General features: G+C 31.0%; 1 protein-coding gene across 3 annotated transcripts in view; it reads left to right on the top strand.

Moving 5' to 3' along the window:
• Positions 1 to 21,904, top strand: part of CSMD3 (CUB and Sushi multiple domains 3) — a 1,011,591-nt gene that overhangs the window by 757,731 nt on the left and 231,956 nt on the right. For all 3 annotated transcript variants that reach the window (XM_074352931.1, XM_074352929.1, XM_074352930.1), the window contains 3 exons: positions 1,318 to 1,444; positions 2,358 to 2,560; positions 18,282 to 18,473. In XM_074352931.1, coding sequence (XP_074209032.1) covers positions 1,318 to 1,444; positions 2,358 to 2,560; positions 18,282 to 18,473 — 522 coding nt within the window. The remainder of the gene's footprint in view (positions 1 to 1,317; positions 1,445 to 2,357; positions 2,561 to 18,281; positions 18,474 to 21,904) is intronic.

Genomic DNA, 21,904 nt, shown 5'->3' with positions numbered 1-21,904 from the left:
ATCAAGTGTCATCTTTACTGAAAATGAACTGATTGCAGATGTTAAGCACATCTAAAAAGTACCCTTATAGCAACACCTAGACTAGTGTTTGATAAAATAACTGAATTCTATAGCCTAGCCAATTCACACCTAAAACTAACCATCATAGAGTGCTAAAATGTAATATCTAAAATCTTTGAAACAGTTGTACCTATATGAATAGACCCAACAAATTAGAACTATGATAGTCTGTTGTTATTAGGTCTTTCCCAAATACTGAAACTCTCTGTCTTTGACCTTCTTTGCTCTAATGATCAAAACAAAACAAAACAAAAAAATTCAAGAAGCTTACTTCAGTCATTGAATTTGAGTAAGATTCTAACAGTGCAGAGAATGAGAAAAATAATATTGGAATATTTTCAAATATTTAAGCAAAAAGTAAAATGTTTTCGATTTGGTTTATTTTTGTGTAGGATAATAATCTTGGGAATTTCCAAATGTATCATGTGTTACCCCACTGTGGTTTCTAGGGTTTAGAGATGTGGAGCAATATACCAACCAAACTAGTTTCTTTGTTCTCTGCAAAAGGTGTTCTTTATAGATTATCTGCTTACCAAAGTAAAGTCATTCCAAACATCCTAATATATTATAAAATATTAAAATGGAGAGAGAATTCCCCCCCAAAATGAAATTATAATACTGTATGACAATACTTACATTTTTAATTTGATAAACTTTATAAAACTTTATAAAACTCACCTTAAATAAAAACGAAGCTAGATTTAACTAAAGTAAAAGATCTAATAAAATGCCACTTTGACTTTGAGTGGCTAAAAAGGAGTTTAGAATGATTTAAAGAGGAATAAAAGGACAGTGAAATTTAGAAGGCTGAGGGATTGCAGTGAAGCTTAGTTTTTCTTAAAGTTTGGATAGTAAGATGATTAATTATTCAGCCTACAACCAACTAGCAGTGAGCAACTTGCCATCTGTTTCTCCTTTGTACATTATCATTATTTAACAACACATCTTAAAATGTTTGGAAGCCTAAACTCTGAATTTTTTAGTGTGTCCTTTTTTTAAATTTCCTAATTAGGTTTATTATATTATCTTTTATATGATCTAACTTGAGACTCTTATTTCATTGTACAATATATTCTTGCTTCAATTAATACCTTAATCTGAGAAAGCATATGAAAATACATACTTTCAAGAAGTGGGGAAATCAATCCTTATTTTCCCTCAGGTGAAAATTATATATATATATATACTTGAGAAATTGTAGATTGTTTAGAAAGATTGGCATTAAATTATGGCTTAAAATTGTATGTTTTAAACTAGCTGAATGCGGAGGTCGTTTTAAAGGAGAGTCATCAGGAAGAATCTTATCTCCTGGTTATCCTTTTCCATATGACAATAATCTGCGTTGCTTGTGGATGATTGAGGTAGATCCAGGAAACATTGTCAGGTAAATGGATTTTATTATCTCAAAATGACTGGGGAATTGAATTTACTGATTAGCCCCTATATTCTGTATCAATTAACATCATGGTTTTTCAGTATTTTTTCTTTTTCCTTGGCAAAGAAAAACACTCTTTTCATCTGTTTAAAATAGGAAAAATATTTATAAGCATGATTTATTGTTTTATTGATTTATGAACTATGCAGCAGTAGTTCATGTAATCTCTTAGAGGGACTCTCTTTAACCAATTATAAAGGGAACAGAAATTGAGAATGTTTCCTTCTTCTTGTGGATTCTACTCTTTCAGTTCTGGATGACTTAAGATACTGTGTCTGCTATTTTGATAGGTCACTATCATACGTTCAGCCTACTTTATAATAAAGCGTTAAATATCTTATGTAACTTATTGAAAGTGATGAACAGAATGATTGTATGGGTACATTACGGTTGTAAATGTACTGGTTGTTTATCCTTGTGATCTTGTAACTGATTGGGAGCTGTGACTCCCTGCCACTGCCCTGCATCGTGAGAGAGTATCATACAGCATATCACCAGCCTGGGAAAAGATCAAAATTCAAAATTCAATGTACAGTTTCTATTGAATGCATATCTCTCTTGCACCATTGTAAAGTTGAAAAATCATAAGTTGAATCATTGTCAATCAGGGATGGTCTGTATACCTCAAATTTCTGAAATTTGCAGAGGTGATGTAATTGTACACTTAATTATATTCTAAGAAAATAAATTATACTGCTTGAGAAAAATTTATTAAGTTTGCATATGCTGTTTACATAATTCATTTTATCTGATAGAATAAAAGTAATATCGAATATAAGCAAAGTTGAATATCTGTTATATTTATTTTATTTAGAACTGAACCTGTATTTAAAATAATCAGTGATATATGGTTCTCCCACAGCCTACAGTTTCTTGCTTTTGACACAGAAGCATCACATGACATACTCAGAGTTTGGGATGGTCCACCAGAAAATGAGATGCTTTTAAAGGAAATTAGTGGATCTCTTATTCCTGAGGGAATCCATAGCACCCTCAACATAGTGACCATCCAATTTGACACGGATTTTTATATCAGCAAATCTGGATTTGCAATTCAGTTTTCAAGTAAGTTTTTTTGTTTGTTTGTTTCTTAGATGAAAAATAGGAGTGCTATTTAAATAATTATGTTAACTTTACTGCTCAAAACTTTAATTTTAAAATTTTAATGATCTTAAATATTCTTATTTCTAGTCTTCTTATTCATCTGGAGTTAAGGTAAAAAATACTAAGAAAAATGGAGTACAAATAATTTTGAATTAATTAATTGTTAAGACCTTGTCAAACCAATTTTCCTTAAAGTAAAGGTGGTGTTAAAGTAATTCAAACGAAATAACTACATTATACAAACTTATAATTTGAATTTACCATAAAACTCAATTTTAAAATGTAGAATTTTAGAGATTAGGGAGGAACTGAATACTTATCATTAAAAAAACAACCCTACATTTTTACTAATTTTATTTTTCTTTTACTAAAGATCTTAATTATATATTCACAGAAAGCTTTGAGAAAATATTTTAGATCTACTATTAAAGATTTTCTGTAACAATGAAATGTCATTCATTGTAATTACTAGTGCTCATGGCTTTTTTTTTTTTTTCTTTTCTTTTTATGGCACTGCTAAATGGCTAAATATGTATTGTTCTGTAAAAGCGATCTTGGTTTAGTGGCTGGAGAAAATGAATGAAAACTTAAAATTTTAACTGCTATTTTTTTACTCTTATTACGAACACATATTATCTCTTTGAGAAAAACATCTAAGGGATTTTTCTAATTGTATAACATTAAAAAATCCTGTAAATTGAAACCTATTGAGATTTGCAGCATCATCTATGGAAAGAGTACAAACCAGGATTTTTCAAATATGCCTTAATTCAAGTCCTGATTTCTTGCTAATTTGCTGACTTTGGGCACCTGACCTTGTCACTTGCGGCTGAGTTTTCTAATGCACATAGGATAATAATGCTTATCTCATAAACAGGTTATTGTTATTTAACATGATCACTTGCCCACAGTATTTGGTATTGAGTAAATAGTTGGTGTCCAGTGAACTATTTTCATTTTATGAATAAAGTAAAATTGGAATCCTTTGGAAAAAATGATGAAGGACTTTTTAAATGACTAACCACAAAATATATCTCTTTAGGTAAACTGGTCAAAACAATTATATAATTAACTTAGACTTTTTCTTCATGGAAGATAGTTCGGCATAATTGACTAAAGCAAATGAATTGCTTTGTGTTGTATAAACATAAAGCTCTTGTGAGAGAGGTGTACCTCAGCACTGAAGAGTCAACAGATGTAAATTTGCGCCCTTAATTTGTCTTTTGAGACAAAGGAAAAAAAAGGAATGAGAAATAGGAATATGATCATGTAATTAATGAACATAAATGACTTCTAAATTCTGAAACACTTACAAATTAAACATTCTTTATATTTATCTCTTCTATTTTCTACTGTTTATCTCTTTTTTTTGACGTTAGGAACAATTTGTCAGCAAACTGCTCATGATTGCTGCTCAATTTCAGTTCTTTCTAGGGTAACTTGGCAACTAATAGGTCTCCTTTTATTTACCTTGAATTAATAACATTTTACACTTAAATGATTACTGTGATTAAATATCTGAATGCAGTCAAGTGAAAAGGTTCTTCAGGCTAATGTTTGTGAATGCCAAGTACATCTGCTTAATGGAAACAGGATGCTTTATAAATGTGTATCTGGAATTTTTAATGCCCTTTTTTTGTGAAATTAGCAATATATTTTTATATTTATTATATTTGTAGGGCATATTAAAGTTATAGAAACAAAATGTATCATACCAGAGTTTTAATAAATCTGCCTTCATAACACTTTTCAAGATGCATAGAAATGTGTCCTAATGATCTGGGACTAAAGACCTATTCATTGAAATAAAATTACCTGGAAAGTTAATATATTGTGAATAGCATCAGTCAATGAAAATTAGTCTCTTGGTTGATCTTCTGTAACTCATGCTTACACAGCTTTATAAGTGTTCAGATTTCAAATGTGAAGATAGTTTTTTCATAAATGAAGTGTTGCTTGGTGCCAAGAACCATGTTAAGTGTTTTACATACTTGATTTCATTTAATCTTCACAAAAGCCGCATAAGATATGTTGTGTCATCCACATTTACCAAACAAGTACACTGAGGTTCAGAAAGTGAGTTAGTTTGTTCAAGGTCAAACTCCAGCAGATGCCTGCAGCTGTGACTTAAATCCGTATGTGTCTGAAAGGAGGTTAACACTGGCCTGGTGCATAGTAAATGCTTAGCAGTTATTACTATTGTTATGCTATCATTATTATTATTTATCATCTAGAGGAAATAGAAAGCTTTCAGTTATATGTTGTTAGTTACAATGAAATTCTACAATTTAATCAGCTTGTCTTTATGCTCCCAAGTACCGCATCTAAGGTCATACTTTCAAAAAGCAGGTGATCTTTACAAGTGAAGCAGTGAGAAGGAATAAAGGAAAGCTCCAGCGCATACATTCCCATGTAAAAGGGACAGTTGCCCCCTCTGGCTGTAGTTATTTTGCCCTATAAGAAGACAGGCTAATTTTAAAGTGGAACTTGAAAAAAGGAGGATTATGCAAAGTCATCTAATTGTCAAAGCAAACCACTAAACTAATCTTAAAGAGAATGTTAAGGTACTGTAATCCAATAAATCACTCCTGTAGGTCAAATTTGGCATGCAAGTCTGAATTTGCCATTTCAGTACTTTACCTGAATTTCTTTTCCCAAGATAAATCTATCTCATGTTACCCATTTATTCATTTGTTTATTCTAAGAGAGTCTATTAGTGCACCAGATGTTAAGCATATTTATCTCCAGTTATTTCTTAAATGCATCTTTCCTTTTACTCAGGCAGATCTTCTTAGTTACATAAACACACACACACACTCCCTATACTGCTTTCTGTCTCTAAACCTTCCTATACTTTAAATATTTTTCTGCTCCTTTTTTTTTTAAGTCTTGCTCGTTATTCTGGACTCAGCACCAAGAGCTCTCTTTATAAAACATTTTCTGACCTCTGTACAAAACATTTTTAAATGTTTATAAGATGATCTCTTTTTAAAACAAATTCTCTGACTGCTCTTTATAAAACATATTCCACCCATGCTCCAGGCACCAGCTATACATTTTTTTCCAAATAAAGATGAGAATAAATCATTTATCAATTCATTCTTCTGAAGGTATTCTAATTATGTGATCTTTGTTCTCCAAGTATATCGTGAGTACCTTTGTCTCTCTAAATATCTATAAAGAGTAAATATTCTATTTAGGGTGATCATATAATGTATTGTCCAAATCAAGATAATTTTTTTAAAGTAAAAAGGAGCACTATTAAAGATTAAGTTGGACCAAGGCACACACCTGAACAATAGTCGCTAAATCAGATTGTATCATTATTTTAATTAAGTCAGATTTTTATTCTGTTCCCACCACCCCCTCATCACCACCACAATTCTTATTCCTCTTTTGAGGAAATAGCTGTTTTTTATTGAGTGTCAAATAATAAATTTAAAAAGGAATGAGTCAGGCAACAGTAGCAGACCAGTCTTAAGCAGCAGAAATGCAACCAACGAAACATATTTCAGTGAACTTGGTGAATTTAACTGAAATATAGGTCACATACTAACTTCATAATTATCATCAAGCCACTATCAGCAGCCTCATGCCTTTTATTTCATGATCTGTTTATTCTTTGTAGAGTCTGTGGCTTTGCCCCTTGGTGCTAGAGTCTACAAGGCACTTTTTGCTTACTGAGAGCTACTTAAGTCTGACATTGCCACTGCATGCTGTCCTATGTGCTGTCCTTGGTTCTCAGCAGTCAGCCTCTTTTTTCCCGTGATTTAATGTGTAATCTGCTTGACTCGTCCTGCTTTAGTCCCTCAGGGAGGACATCTTTGGGTACTATGCTGTCATTTGCCCACAGAATAGTTGATTTCGGCAGAGCATTTTCTATGCTCTTCACTCTTTGACCTCTCTGTTAAGAATCTGCCCCTGCTGGATAATACAAAATACCAATGCCCATGGCTTACACTGTTGAAAATTCTCAAGGAAATGGATCTCTTAACAACAAGAGATTGATGTCTCCTGGCTTTAAAGGACTATGTGGTTCACCTGCATTTTTTTCCCCATCCTCATTTTTACTGCCTGTACTGCTGTAACAGTCAACTAGCCATTCACTTCATTATCCCTCCAGCCAGATTTTTCTCTACATTTCCACCTGACTGATGTTTTGGAAATATAAATCAGACATCACTCTTCTGTTTAAAAATCCTTAATGGCCACATAGTCATAAATTGAAAACTCTGGAATTACATTTAAAGCCTCCACAATTTACACCCAAATTACTTGCCGCCTTCATCTCTCATTATTCAATTACTTACATCTAGTCATCTAACTGCACTGTCCTGAAAAGACAATGACCTTTCACATTTCTGCTTCTTTTGCAAACCTTCTTCCATGTTCCTGAAACACTTATGTCCACATTCAATAATCTATAAATTCTTAGTCATTTTCCAAGGCCCAGGACAAATGATACTTTTAGTACTAATAAACTTTTAGGCAGAATTAGTCATTCCCACATCTGCACTGCCCCAGCACTGGTTGTTTTATTATATAAGAATGGCTGTATGTCCCAGTTTGCCCACGACACTCCTGGTTCATGCCTATGTTTCTGGCATCCTGACTGGTTTGGGATTTGGGCTGTATTTTCCATCTTCAACAAAGTATCATCGTTAATAATTCTATTAAAATAGCTGAGGTGTATTGATTAGCTATCTACGTTGTATTTGATCTCATCTAGGAGTGTGTGAGATGCATTCCCAGTGTTCAGAGGAAGTGTAATATAATATACTGATAACCCATCTCTGTTTCCCAACATTTTGCAGATTCCAGGTTATCCACATTTTCCTTTCAGGATAGCATACAGGGCATTTGTAGATGAAATGAAAATATTCTCAGATATTAACGTTTAACCCACTCTGATCTTAGAAAATAGTGGGAGAAGTATTTGATGCTGCCAGCTATTTTGTGTAACAGCAATATAGTCATAATCTATGCTGTGGTTTGAAAGGTATATGAAACTGTCAGGCTATGAGTTGGCCAAATTAGTGAGAAATATGTGTTCTTGAAAAATGTACAGAAGTAGAGGTTGAGCAGTTGTGCTGTAGAGCTGTGATATGAATGTTCTTGCTATGAGTGTGTTTTTTATTTTATAGGGTAAATTAGCAATTATCATAGAAATACTGTTTTATTATTTTGCAATAGACATTTATGGTAGCAATGGGATTTTCTTACAGTCCATGTTTAATGAAAAAGTACATACTGAGTATTCATTTCTTAAGAAAGCTGATTTTACCAAAATGTCCAAAGGGAAGTTCAGCTGAAAGGGGATGTCAAGAGGAGCCCAGAGATCAACAAGGGATGTTAGACAAACTTATTATTGCAAAAGTTGAAACTTAGCTCAAAAAAATAGCAGGAAACGATCTAGAAAAAGTTTTGTTTATTACGATTTGTGAATCAAAGTATTTTAATACATCCAGAAGCATTTTTTTAAAAAAAGCAGAGAGTCTCACATGATCTCATTTCAAGAAAACGTATTTAGGTAAGTTGTAAAAATATTTTTGGAGGGTAAATCATGTACTGATTGGTTATGTTTCTCTATAGCCAAAAAATTAGCCGAATGCTGAATTAAATGAGACTTTATTGGCTTGTGTATCATATCAATATCCTATAAGCTATATTTTATATTCTAAAATATGAAACATAATTAAATGGTGATTTGGAGCCATGATAATGCATTAACTATATCTTTGTCATTTTAAAGAACCTAAAATATTAAATAAATCTTGATTATTTTAAAGTACCTATCAACTATAGCCATGTTCTTTTTAGTTGAATGATTTCCTAAATAAAATTTCTCCCTGGTATTGAGTTTATCCCTGGTACCCTAATATCATTGATATTAACAGACCAACTTTTCCTACTAACTTGTTAACCTCATGTGAAAGATGGGATATTTTGATAGAGAATGTAATGTCTATAATATTAAAACTTGAGATTTGAGGTATTTAGACCTAGGGGTTTATTAATATTTTAAGATACTGATACTTGATATCCTCGTTTTATGAACAAATTGCTTTCAAATTTTAAGATAAATTTTTGGAAAAACTGGATTAACTACATGTTCTTAGACTTGTGTTACTTACATATTAAGTATTTTATACAAATTGCTTATAATTTCTGCTAATCATCAAAAAATTAAACAAATTTTGATGTGCTAATCATCAAAAATCCAATAAAATCTCAGTTAAAAAATAAAAGAAAAATTATGATGAAAATGCAACTTGCATACAATGCATTTTAATATACATGGGGATCATAGTGGTCTCATTGATCATGTGAAAGCCAGAGACAGAAATCTATTAAAAAAGTAAACCTTTTGACTGAGAGCAAATGAAAACTCTACTAAACTAATTTTATCTCTGTATATTCTAAATTCTCTTCTGCATATATGAAAAGTGTTAATATTAATACACCAGCTTCCTTAGCAGAATTTCACAAGTAGTTAAATGTGTCCAATTTTATATCAGTCACAACAGTTGAGTCAAATACAGAATCAGTAACATCACCACAAATATTTCAAATTCAGAAGAATTTTTAGTTTTTAACCTCTATTTCATGAAACAGAGTATGGTCTTTGAAAGCTCATTGTGTCAAAGATGAAGCATCTGATATAAATTTATTTAAAATGTTAACATTTCAATAACTTTAAATTTATTTAGATTTGTTTTATGGTCCAGCATATCTTTTTCTAAAAGTACCATGAAAATTTGAAAAGAATGTACACTTGCCATTATTGGGAATTAAATACCAATTAGATATATGAATCTGATTGAATAAGATATCTTTTAATAATGTAAAATTAAAAATACACCAGTTCTATATATGGTTAGTCAGAAATAATGTAAAACAATATTTGCATAGTTTTTCTTTTTTGCTCATTAATTCTGCTGACCTGCAAATACTAGAATTCTATTTCAAATTAGACTTTTATATAATCTTTTATAATCTTTGGATATAAAATCAGTTTCCTGTATAGGCAACTTTGACAGTCTTCAACCTAACATGCCTTTTGATTTAAAAAATTAGATCAGTGATTTTATTTCTACTTTTGTCCACATATTAGGGCACAAGTATCAATGAAGGTATGGAGGTGTTGTCTCTTGTTAAAATGTATCTCAAATATCAAACATACTTGGCCCATAGTGGATGAATAACAATTATCTGGTGAAATAAATGAATAAACATGTATTTTTAAAAGATATTTCTATATAAAGTACTTGGAAGTATACTACAACACTAGCTTTGAGGTTTCTTCTGCATCCCATGCATTAAGCAGTTTTGTTTCCCTCCTGAGTTGATGGGAATACCTCTGTCATGCTGCCATGTACTTTAACCTGACTTGCCACATCACTAGGTGTATCCTTAGAAACATAATGAAATTCCAAAGATAGCCACGTTACTGAATAGAGCTGGCAGAGTATAGGCCTAATAATGATGTTGAATATTCTTTATAAAATTGATGGATCTTGTACAAAGCTAGGTCTCAATCAAGGGCAAAATTTCCCAGGGCAAAATCCAACTCTAGGTTATCATCTGCATTTCAAATATTTTCTGATTGATTTGTTTCTGGATGGGATTTCCTTCCAGGTTAAATATTCCCATTACCCGCTTGATTTCCTTACAGATAGTGAAGTGGAGAATATAGTGTCATTTCTTAGTCAATACAAAAATATAAGGTAATAAAACCGAAGAGAAGAGTGTGAGGCCTTGTGAATACCAAATCTGGACTATGACCTTGCTGAAGTCTCCAGACATATTGCAAAAAATTATACAGCTACTTCTTAAGCAAACTACAATGTAAATAGTTAAAATATACTGGTCTTTAAAGATTCATTTCAGAGTTGATATTGTCATAGAACTATAGAATATAATGGTTAGAATAGAATTTAATAGAATTTTATGATAAGGAAGCTAAAATTCAACCCAATCAATGTTTCTTTCTTAACACAGACTACAATATAGGTCTCCTGCTTTTGATAGCATTACTTATTCAACTGTATAAAATTTAAGGTTTTTCTTTTTTGAAAGATCTTGAGATAAACAAGTTTATAACAAAAAGTCAACTTTCTGAACAGGAAGAACACACAAGAACTTAAGAGTGATTTAAATGTATTTATTCCTCATTGTACAAAGCAACACCATCGAAAAACTGGAATGTTAATTTGTCCAAGGTCACCAAGATGGTAATTCAGACATTGTCTCTAAATTATCATCCATATTATTGAAACCTATACATACACTAGTTAGGATTGTGAAATGTGTATTAGGTGAAGTGCACATTTCCAATTAACACTCTCAATTGGATTAAAACAAATATAAAATAAGAAGTCAGAAGTATATTTACACTACTGGTGATTTGTAAAAATGATGAGAACTCGGACATTTTCTGTAGTATTCAGTGCTATCTGTATTATTCTGAAAACAACCTCAGATTATTCAGCTAGGTTAAATTAAAGTGTAATATAAATGTTGTGTTACTACATACTTGGAGTTAATATTTCACAGTGTCAAACAAAAAAACAAAATTTATACTAAATTATAAATAAACCTTAAACATACATTGAAATGACTAGTTCTAGTTTTGCTCACTCATTCATTCATTTCATACATACTTAATGAACTATTTTTAACTATTGTGAAAGATTCTCTTCAATTTTTTTATATATGTGGATGATTTATTCATAGGGCATAGCAAAACTTGATTTGATAGGGGTGCATGTTACTTAACAATAAATACATTTAACTCTTTCAGTGGATTTAGACTATTTGTGAAAATTGAAAACATTGTAAAAACAATTCTTAAGTAATACTAATGTAAACTTTCTCAACTTGAGTATAAATTAGTTTTAATTGCATGCAAAGACATGCACTTATATGTAATTAGCATAAGAATAACATATCTTGAAAAATTATTTTTACTGTACACGGTAGTTACGAAATCGTATTACTTTTACATATCTTTTTTCATTAAGTCATGAGAATTATTAAAAAATCTGTTACTGATATAAAGTGGTTTTGGTGGAATATAAACAGTTCTATTTTAAAAGCAAAAATGTATCATTACAAATTTACTTATAACTTATTACAATAACCAAATTCGAACAAAAATTGATTTTTGTTAGTAATAAATGCTACCTTACAAGGTAAAATCACCTGCACAAAAAATAAGGTAAAAATTACAGGATTTTATATTTTTACCAATGTTCAATTTATTTCTTATGTCTGATTTTACATTCTGTGGTGAATTTATTTCAACAAAAGTATTTGTATTGGGTATATTAAATTAGAAAGAAATTTTCAGTGAAAAATTTTTACTTTCAAAATGGAACAATATTTATTTATTTGATTATATTGGTATCAGTAACATAGGAGAAAATTTATATGCAGGTGAAGTGTATTTTTTTTTACACTTTTCTTTCCAAAAATCTAAAAATCAAAAGATTTTATATTTTTGCAAGCAATGAAGTTGAGGGGCCTGCTAGATATACAAGTAAAGAAATTATATAGGCAGTTGAATAGAATGGTCTGAAGTTCAGAAGACATATTAAGGCCAAATATATAAATTGGGGAAGCAGTAAACTAAAAACAGTATTGAAAATCATGGTATCAAATAAAGTTATACAGGGAGAAATTTTAGAAAGAAGAGAGCAGAATATTAAGGACTAATCCCTGAGGTACTACAGCCCACAGTCTTTGGGTTAACAAGGTAGAGATAACAAGATACCCAAAGGGAGCAGCAAACAAGCCAGACAAACTAGCAGTCTGATGCCTGAGAGGCCAAGAAAAAAAGTTCTGAGACAAATGTTGCTTAGATGTTTCTGAAAAAAGAAACACAAAGTTACCATTGGATTTGGCAACCTAGATTTAACAAGAACAGTTAAGTGATTATGTCAGATGAATGGCTGGTGACGCTGGAGACATTTGTATAGGTATCTCCCTCAGGACAGAAGTTTAATAGGTTTCCTATTAAGGAAAGGAGGGAAATGAGAAAAACAGTTGGAAGAGGATGAGAGCATAATGAGGGTTTTGTTTGTTTAAGATATAAGTTATAAGCCACATTTGTATGCTTTTGGGAATGACCCAGTACAGAAAGAAAAACTGGTGATTCAGAAGAGATGAAAAATATTTCAGAATGAAATCCTGGAGAATTAGAGAGGGTTTGATACCAGCAGCACAATAACTGCGGTTGTTAGCGTTATATGGAAAAGGGCACCTTCTCCGTTCCGACAGGAGACGAAGCAGAGAATACAGGTGTGGTTGCCAGTGGATGAGAGATTTGGTGAGAATTTCTGATTGCTTCTACTCTCTTAATGAACTATAAGGAAAGAAGTTAGAAAAAGAGAGGACAAGAAGAAGATTGAGAGAATGAAAAAACAATTGGAGGGGAAAGGTCCTTGTTATTGTAATTACTTAAAGAATACCATTTGACACGTATATGGCTAAATTTAGCACATATCATGTTAAATTTTATTTTTTATTACTTTTAATAGTAATAAAATACAAAAATAACCTAGAGTCTTTATTTTTTACTTCCCTTTATGTTGAAATATCAGGAGTAAGAAATTTTTGCATGTGTAGTAAAGGGTTATAAATTATTCTTGCTTTTCCTTTTCAATCTAACTGTAACTTTTTTTTGCCTAATTCTTTCATTAATAAACAACTGTCAAAGTTCCATTAGTAGGGCTTGGCTTTGTATTGTTTTATCTGCTAGTGGGACAGGTTTGTGCTGAGACAATATACGGTAATGGTTAAGAGCCTTGCTATTTCTTGAGTTCAAATCCCAGCTCTGCTAAGAGCAAGCACTTAGCATCACAGAAGTTTATTTTATCCGTTTAAAATAGGGATGATAATACTTCATAAGGATTGATGTTTTCGCTTAAGAGTGTAAATTTAGCCTCTAGTCAAGTGTTTTTGCACACTATATGCCCTCAATAGAGACAGTGATCATTATCATCATTATTTATTTGATTTATTCTAAATCAAATGTCCTTCATGTTGAACAACTACATCTCTTAGATACACAGATTTTATTCATTTTGACACAATGTATACCAATGGAATCCTATGAAGAAAACTGTAATGTTAATACCTGTGCAGTTTTCTTTAAGAAATTAACACATTTAAAACTAAGTGATGTAAATATGCAGTTTTTTTTTTGACTACTTCAATCAGAACAATAGGCAGATAGGTAGTTGCTGTATACTATAGTTCTCACTATCAACACTTTTTCTTACAAAGTCCCTTTTTTTACTTAAGAAATGTCCCTTGGTTATGGTCTCACATCTTCATAGGGCACTTTATCCACCCTAAGTAACTGTGTGATAATGGGCAGGTTTCTTACCACTTTTAAGTTTCAATTTTCTCATTGGATAAATACGGATAATAATAGTACCCAGACTTATTGTGAATCAAATGAGATTTATAGTTCATAGTACAAGTGTTTGAAAGGTACTGAGTATCCAATAATTATTACATATTGACAATGTTAACTTTCACATACTCATCTATTTATATACATTTTCCCTGTGATTATTACCATTTCTACTGAATAATCAGCTGGTGTAAGAAGCACAATTTACAGCTGTGTAACAGACTAGCCATTTCATAAGTCCTATTCTAGGCTAACCAAAATGTAAAAGGCCAGTTCTTTCGAGGGGGAAAAAACAAGGAAGGGAAGTCATCTATTATCGTCATTTTAATTCTGTTTTGAAAGCTAAAGCTAAGCTATATTTGGATGGGATAGCATATAAGCCTGCTATATACACTTTCTAGACTGTTCCTTTCATGATAGCATAATAAGTGAGACAACAAGGTTAAGACCCTTTATCTTTGTTGGAATTTATGCTCATTTTACATATCTACGTTAAAAAGAATCAGGAATGAATGGCAAACTTAAACCTGATAGAACAAACACAGATACTTATTTCATCAATCAAACCTGAAGTAATTTTAACTAAAGAAATTAAGAAAATAAGTAAAAATTACCTGTGTTAATATATCAGTGGCAAGTATATTATTTTTTGATATATACTTTTTAGTTTTTATATCTTTAAAATAGTTGACAAATTAAAATATGTAATTGCAAAAAGATCCTTATTCTGTAGAAACAGCCTATATATTATTCTTGAATAGAAGAAAATAGAGAGGAACAAACATCTACTTAGAAATTTATATAATGACAAAAAAATGCAAAAAAATATATTTTGAAAATTGTATGTTGTAAACAATAAATATCAAATAAAAACTCTTAATCTATTTTATATATGTGACTAATATTTCTTAATTTCTAACATTATATAATTGTTTTTAAATCATGCTAATTATGTGAGATTATTTCTCTCCTAATTTCTAAGGAGATATAGCAGGACTTTTTAAATGATTATTTATTTTCTTCAGTGGTTATAGTTCCTATTTAATACAGAAAACAAGAATGATGCTAAAATTATTACAATTTTCCCATAAACACAGTGTATAACAAGTATAGAGATTAAACTTTGAGTAAGTAAAGAAAATAGAACAACAGCATTCACAGCAAGAAATTGTTTCTGTATGTATTTAACTAATTGCTTTTAGGATTCAAGTAATTCCAAGAAGAAAAAAATTATTTGGACTTCCATTAAACCCCATCATTCTCTACTGTGCTTTAAAATCTTACTCCTAATTTATTTATTCATTGAGAATTTATTTTATCAACTCTCTCCCTTCAAGTTAAGCAGACCCAAAGGAAAATGAATATTTTCACATATTTATTTGCTGTCATATCGAAGCTTTCATATTTTAGCTACTTGGTTCCACTTTAAATCTTTAAGCACATTAAATCTGACAATAGGGCAAGAAAATTTTTTTTCCCTCAAACTCTGCTAATACACAGTTGTATCAACTGCTTTTTTTTCAGTGTTTTCATAACATTGTTTAACATACAGTTTTACTTTGAGACTGTTCATATTAAGCTTAAAGCTTCTTGCAGACATAGGAAGCCTGAACAATGACAATAACAACAATAAAAGAAAAGTTTTCATAGTCTTTTATATATTATTCCTACTTACAGTTTGAAAGTTGTAGCACATTTTACATTTTTATCACTTCTTTCCAAATGTCATTTTACCCACCACTTAAATTAAATCTATATATCATTATATGTATCATCAGAAATCTTGTAGTTTTGCTTCATTTTACTGATAAACTAGTGCTTCTAAGCAACGGCCAGGACAAGAACTTTACACGTATAATTCCTTTAATTCTCCTAACAACCCTATGAGTCTGTGCTGCATTGCTGTTATTTTTAGAGGTCAGAAAACTAAAGTTTAGGAAGATTAAGTAACCTGTCCTATTTCACAGAAACTAAAGAGTGCAGAACCAAGATTTGAACCCCAGTCTGTCTGATTTCAGAACCCAAACCCTTAAATGTTACACTAGACTGTCCTCTTCTACCTGTTAACTGTCTTAGAGATAAAATTTTGCCTGCTGGCAAAACAGATTGGTTAGTATATCGATGAATCTATCTATCTATCTAACTATCTATCTATCTATCTAACTATCTATCTATCTATCTATCTATCTATCTATCATCTATCTATCTATCTGTCTGTCTAACTACCTACCTGTGTACCTACCTACCTACCTACCAGGGATATATACAACAGAATTGTTTGTAAGTGCTGCCACTGTACAGAACAATTTGAAGTCTGTTCAGTTTTGTGTCTGCTTATTCCTTCTTTGCATTCCTAGCACTTAGCACATTGCCTAGAATATATTGTTAGTAACTGAATGAATGAGTGAATACCAGTTATGTGTCTGTAATTTAGCAATTTATGTCTTTACTCTAATATGCAATTTGAAAATAATTTTGTAAGTGCTGAATCCTATGTTTATGAATATAGTTTAATAATAGCTTAAATGAAAATTTTAATAGCTTTTTTGTCTTGATACTTCATTATCATATGCTTTAGGGTACATCTGCTTTGTGGTAATTCAAAATAATATCTTGTTCCATTAACCTGAATAATTGTAGTTAATTATATTATAAATGTGCAATATACTGTATATAGAAGAATGGCTGCTTTCCAAGGTCTCCTACTACTCTCCTTTTATCTAATAGTTTTTTAAACTTTTAAAAATTTTTAGATAATTTTAGATTTACATGCAGTTGTAAGAAATAATAAAGGCAGATCCTGTATATCCTTTACCCAGTTTCTCCAGTGACAGTTTCTTGCATTAACTATAGCAAATATCACAACCAGAATATTGACATCAATAGTCCACCAACCTTATTCAGATTTCATTAATTTTATTTATGTTTGCTTGTGTATGCATGTTTATTTTGTTTATATAGTTCTATGTAGATTTGACCCCCCGCCACCACAGTCAAAATACAGTACAGTTCCATCATAAGCGATCCTTCCTGTTACTGTTTTATAGTCACAAGCATATCCTTACATTCCCTACACCCTCCAAATCTTGGTAATCAGTAATCTGTTTTCCAATTTTATAATTTTATCTCATCAAGAATATTACATAGTGTCAAACAATATAAAAAATTTTGCAATTGTAGTTTTTAATTCATCGTTTCCCTTCTCATCCATCCAAATTGTCTTGTGTGTCCTCATTACTTTTTTATTACTGAGTAATATTCCATGCTATGAATTTAGTTTAATAATTCACCTTTGAAGGACATTTAGTTTGTGCCCATCTTGCAGCTGTTATGAACAAAACTCCTGTGAACACATTCACATTCAGGTTTTTATGTGAATATAAGTTTTAATTTCTCTGAGATAAATGTGCAAGAGTGCAATTACTGGGTATGGTAAGCACATAATTAGTTTTGTGAGAAATTGCCATCTTTTTTTTCAGAGTGGCTATACCATTGTACATTTCTACCCACAATGTATGAGTAATTCAAATTTTTGGCAAAATCTTGCCAACATTTGGTGTTATCATACTTTTGATTTTAGCTGATCTGATAGGTGTGTAATAATATCTCATTGTGGTTTTAATTTACATTTTCTTAGTGGCTAATGATGTTGAACATCTTTTTATGTGTCATGTGGTATCTTCTTCATTGAAATGTTTTTTGCCCATTTTCTAATAGATTTTTTTTGGTCTAAATTTTTTTCTTTCCCATAATTGAGTTTAAGAGTTTTTTATTCTAGATACAAGTCCTTTGTGGGATAGATCCCATGCAAATATAAGCTTTCTTTTCACCCTCTTCACATTGTCTTTCACAGAGTATCAAAAAATAGATTTTAAGTACTACTTAGTATTTAGCTATTAAAATGCCACATTCATTCTTGAAGCAAATTATCAAAGTATTTAATAAAAAACAGTTAAAAATGTTTATTGATTGGTATTTAAAAATTGCCCTGAGCACTTTTTAAACTGAAATATAGTTGATAGACAATATTACATTAATTCCAAGTGTATAGCACAGCAATTCAGTATTTTTACAGATTATATGCCTTTGAAAAAAAACAGCACTGATATATTGTATAGCACAAGGATTTATGGCCCAAGTATTTTTAAGTTAATTTTCTAAAAGCACATAAATATGTGGAAGCTTCTAATATAAGGTCTGGAACTTTAAAATCGATTTTGGTAACATCAAAACTAAAGGTTTTTTTCTGTCTTTTCATAGGTTCTGTTGCCACTGCATGTCGTGACCCAGGGGTTCCTATGAATGGAACTCGAAATGGAGATGGAAGAGAACCTGGGGACACTGTTGTTTTTCAGTGTGACCCAGGATATGAGCTTCAAGGAGAAGAAAGAATAACCTGCATTCAGGTAGAAAATCGATACTTCTGGCAGCCCAGCCCACCAGTTTGTATAGGTATGAATTAAAGAACAATTAAAAATTTTTACAACTATAAAACAATGGTTAAAACCAATATCAATGTTATTGATTAAGAACAATAAAATCAAAAAGTTTTTGAAAAATCTTCATCTTCCTTATCTACTGCTTTTAAATTTAAAGAGTGGATTTAGACCTTATATTTAAAATGGGCTATATTTATATTGCCTCCATAATGGTTATTCCCTCTAAGTAAGAAAATTTTATCAGAATTTATGTTTAAATTTCAAAGCTTTGACTTTCCCTTCAATTCATGTATTCCAGAAGAATATCAGTTTTTGGTTTAAGGATTGCAGCCACTTGAGTCATACTTGCAACTGTCTACCTTTTGTCTCCATGCTCTGTTCTTGAATCACCAAGTTAGGCTCTAGAAAATTAAGATACATATTATTTTTCTCCTGGGTCTGAGAAAAAGTTAGAGGGATATACCACCTTTGGAATAAAAATGTGAGAAAATCTGCTATCTAATCTTTTTCTTAATCTCATTATTAAGATTCTTAAATTAAACAAGTTTAATCTCAGACCAGCTCAAGTGTTTTAGAAATGGTGTCATCTTGAATGTATAATACATTTTGACCAAAGTATGTTCTGTTTACTCAAAATTTTATTTCTTTACATATTCTTTCCCTTATTGCACTGTAAGTGACTTGAGAGAAGATTGCATGTCTTGTTCATTGTGTTTCTTATAGCATGCAAATTTAACACATTTAGGAAAGAAAGACTTATTTTTGTTCGCTTATACCTAGCTCATAAATACATTTTCAATCATCATTTTATAGTAAGTCACATGATAATAGGAAAAGAGTGTTTGGTATGTCAGTCAAAAGTAAACAAACTCAGGCACTCAGTTACTGAAATTTACTTTACCCCATCTTATGCTTCTTGTGCAAGTGTTGCAAACTCAAATTCATTAGTCATTCAATGTGTCCTATGCATTGTTCTATAGACATTGAAGATATAGCAATAAAACAAGACAGAAAAGTTCCCTATTCCTATGAACTCACTTTCTAGGAAAATGAAAACTAAAAAATCTGAATTTTCACATAACAGCTTTTGTATTTTATATGTTGTAATTTAAAAAACACTTATTACACAAAACAAAACCTATCTAAAGGCTCAAACCAGGCAGGGAGTAGAGAGAGTTCTAGACTTCCGTAGAAAATAGGGCAGATAATAGGGAAAAAGCTTTTAAGAAGGGACTTTAAAAAAAAAGGCACAAAATAAGGGCATACCTGAACCAGTTCACATTTAGCCACATTTTCTTTTACACTTTATTGTTTTTGTTTACAGTTATGTTGGTCTATGTACACCCTTGCAAGATTCTGAATCATCAGACATCAATTAATCTACATTTACTGTAACTATACTCATAAAAGCATAAGAAAAACACAGAGAAAGAAATATTTTCAAGGAAAGAAAGACTGAAACAGTGAAGTTTTCATTTGTTTATTACTCAGTCTAAAAATTGCCAATTAAATTAAAATGCCACATACCAATTAATTGGAATTTGACTATCTTCAAAAGAGAATCCTTGTATAAAGGGGAGATGATAGAACACCACAGATATGACAGACTTGGAATTTTTCATTTTATTGTGATTCTTAGACCTATTAAATGAGTGTTACTTATTAGAATTGCCAGAATTAGAGAATTCTGAAATATTGAACAGCTTTACACTGAAATTCTAGAAAACATGAAAATTTAAAATGTAGATTAGAATTTTGAGATAGGCTGTTATAAAATTCTATTTATAGACAAGATTCTAGCTAGCAAGTCACAATTCTACAGGGAAAAGCGTTATTAGAGAATAATTACTAAATTTACTTAAATCGAGCAGGTTGTGAGAGATTTTTGTAAGGATTAGGGTGCTGCATATTATTTTCTGGTAGGAAAAGATAGTTTGAGGAAAGGATATGCATTAGAGCTTCTCTGAGGAAGAAAATAGCCTAAGAAAAAAAAGTCTGAAAAATTGCTAAGGCTGCAGAAAGTTTGACCTCTGAAACTGATAAGAAAGAACTCCATGATTGGAAATACTGTGCCAAAGATTAAACTCTGAACTTACAGAAACTCCGTAAGTCTGTCTCAGACCCTGGAGCATAAAGCATTTTGCTTGCATGTAGAAGTAGTCAGCCTTATAGCAAGTACCAAACAGAAGGACAGTCATCTTTAAGAGAGTTAATAGAATTCATTCCAACAAAATTGACAGTGGGAAGATTACTTTGACATTGCCAGAGGGAAAGTAACAACATTCAGTATGAAGGTAAGTAACAAAGACATTAGTGTGGGTGGGCTATTGAGAAAGACAGTAGACACAAATAAAACTGAATTGGTAAGAAAAATTAAGATTATAAAATCACTGTCAATAGTTGCCTGTATAACTGCCTCACAAGAAACTACACTCTGAACAATTGTTAATGTCAGAATTCCATGGAACTTAACTGAAAATTTAATTCATAAATATGTTTGATTTAAGGAGAACCTTATTTTGGATACTTTATGATTAGATGATTAGATGCATAAAAGTAAAAATGTATTTCCCAGATGCTTTTAAAGTTTAGTATATTAGAGGCAAAGATAATTATTTTTACTACTGAGTGTTTGTGATATACAAATGTCAGATAATGTCTCTGCTTTGTCTCAATGGTTTTATAGATTTTTAGAATCAACTACAGCATTTAAATTTATTGAGAAAACCTTGATTAAATAATTTAAGTAATAGAATTGAAAGAATTTTAGAGAATCTTATGCCTGAATAATAGTATAATCATGAAATATATCCTGTAAGACACTTAAAAATATATGTAATGGATTTTCCTATACCTTATTTGATAAAGGATATAAACAAGTAAATGTGAATGTGTTTATGTGTATAAAATTGCTAACAATAACAAGACCAATGTTTCCTGTGAAAAGTAAGGAAAACTGAAAAAACATAAAATTACTCCCCCATGATCCCTCAAGTTGCAAGTAATCCCATTTCCTTAGCACATGAAAAAACCACAAAGAACATTCCTGCCTTTTATGCATATATACATATATATATGCATTTGCTATTACACATATGTTTCTAATATTTTTCAAATTCACATATGAAAAGTCCCAAAGACAAAATATATTATTATTTTTATCAAAACATATAGCTACAGGTCAGATTGGCATTTAAACCTAGTCATCTTTACTATCTTAACAGTCAATACAAAGAACCAATAGCAATGCAACAAACATTTATGCAATATGTGGTATGTGCTAAATCTTATGTAAAAAAATAACATATAAGACAGTGTTTAGCTTATAGATTAGTGATGAATGCATACACCTGAATGGAATATTTAAATATAATGTGGTAAGGATAATGATGGAGATAGGCACAGGTTGCTATGGATACCAGAGTATGCTGGAGAGAGCTGAAG

Source organism: Camelus bactrianus, chromosome 25, assembly GCF_048773025.1.
Source record: "Camelus bactrianus isolate YW-2024 breed Bactrian camel chromosome 25, ASM4877302v1, whole genome shotgun sequence".
NCBI lineage: Eukaryota > Metazoa > Chordata > Mammalia > Artiodactyla > Camelidae > Camelus > Camelus bactrianus.
Note: the sequence above shows the minus strand (reverse complement) of the source record. Positions and strands in the feature narration are given on the sequence as shown.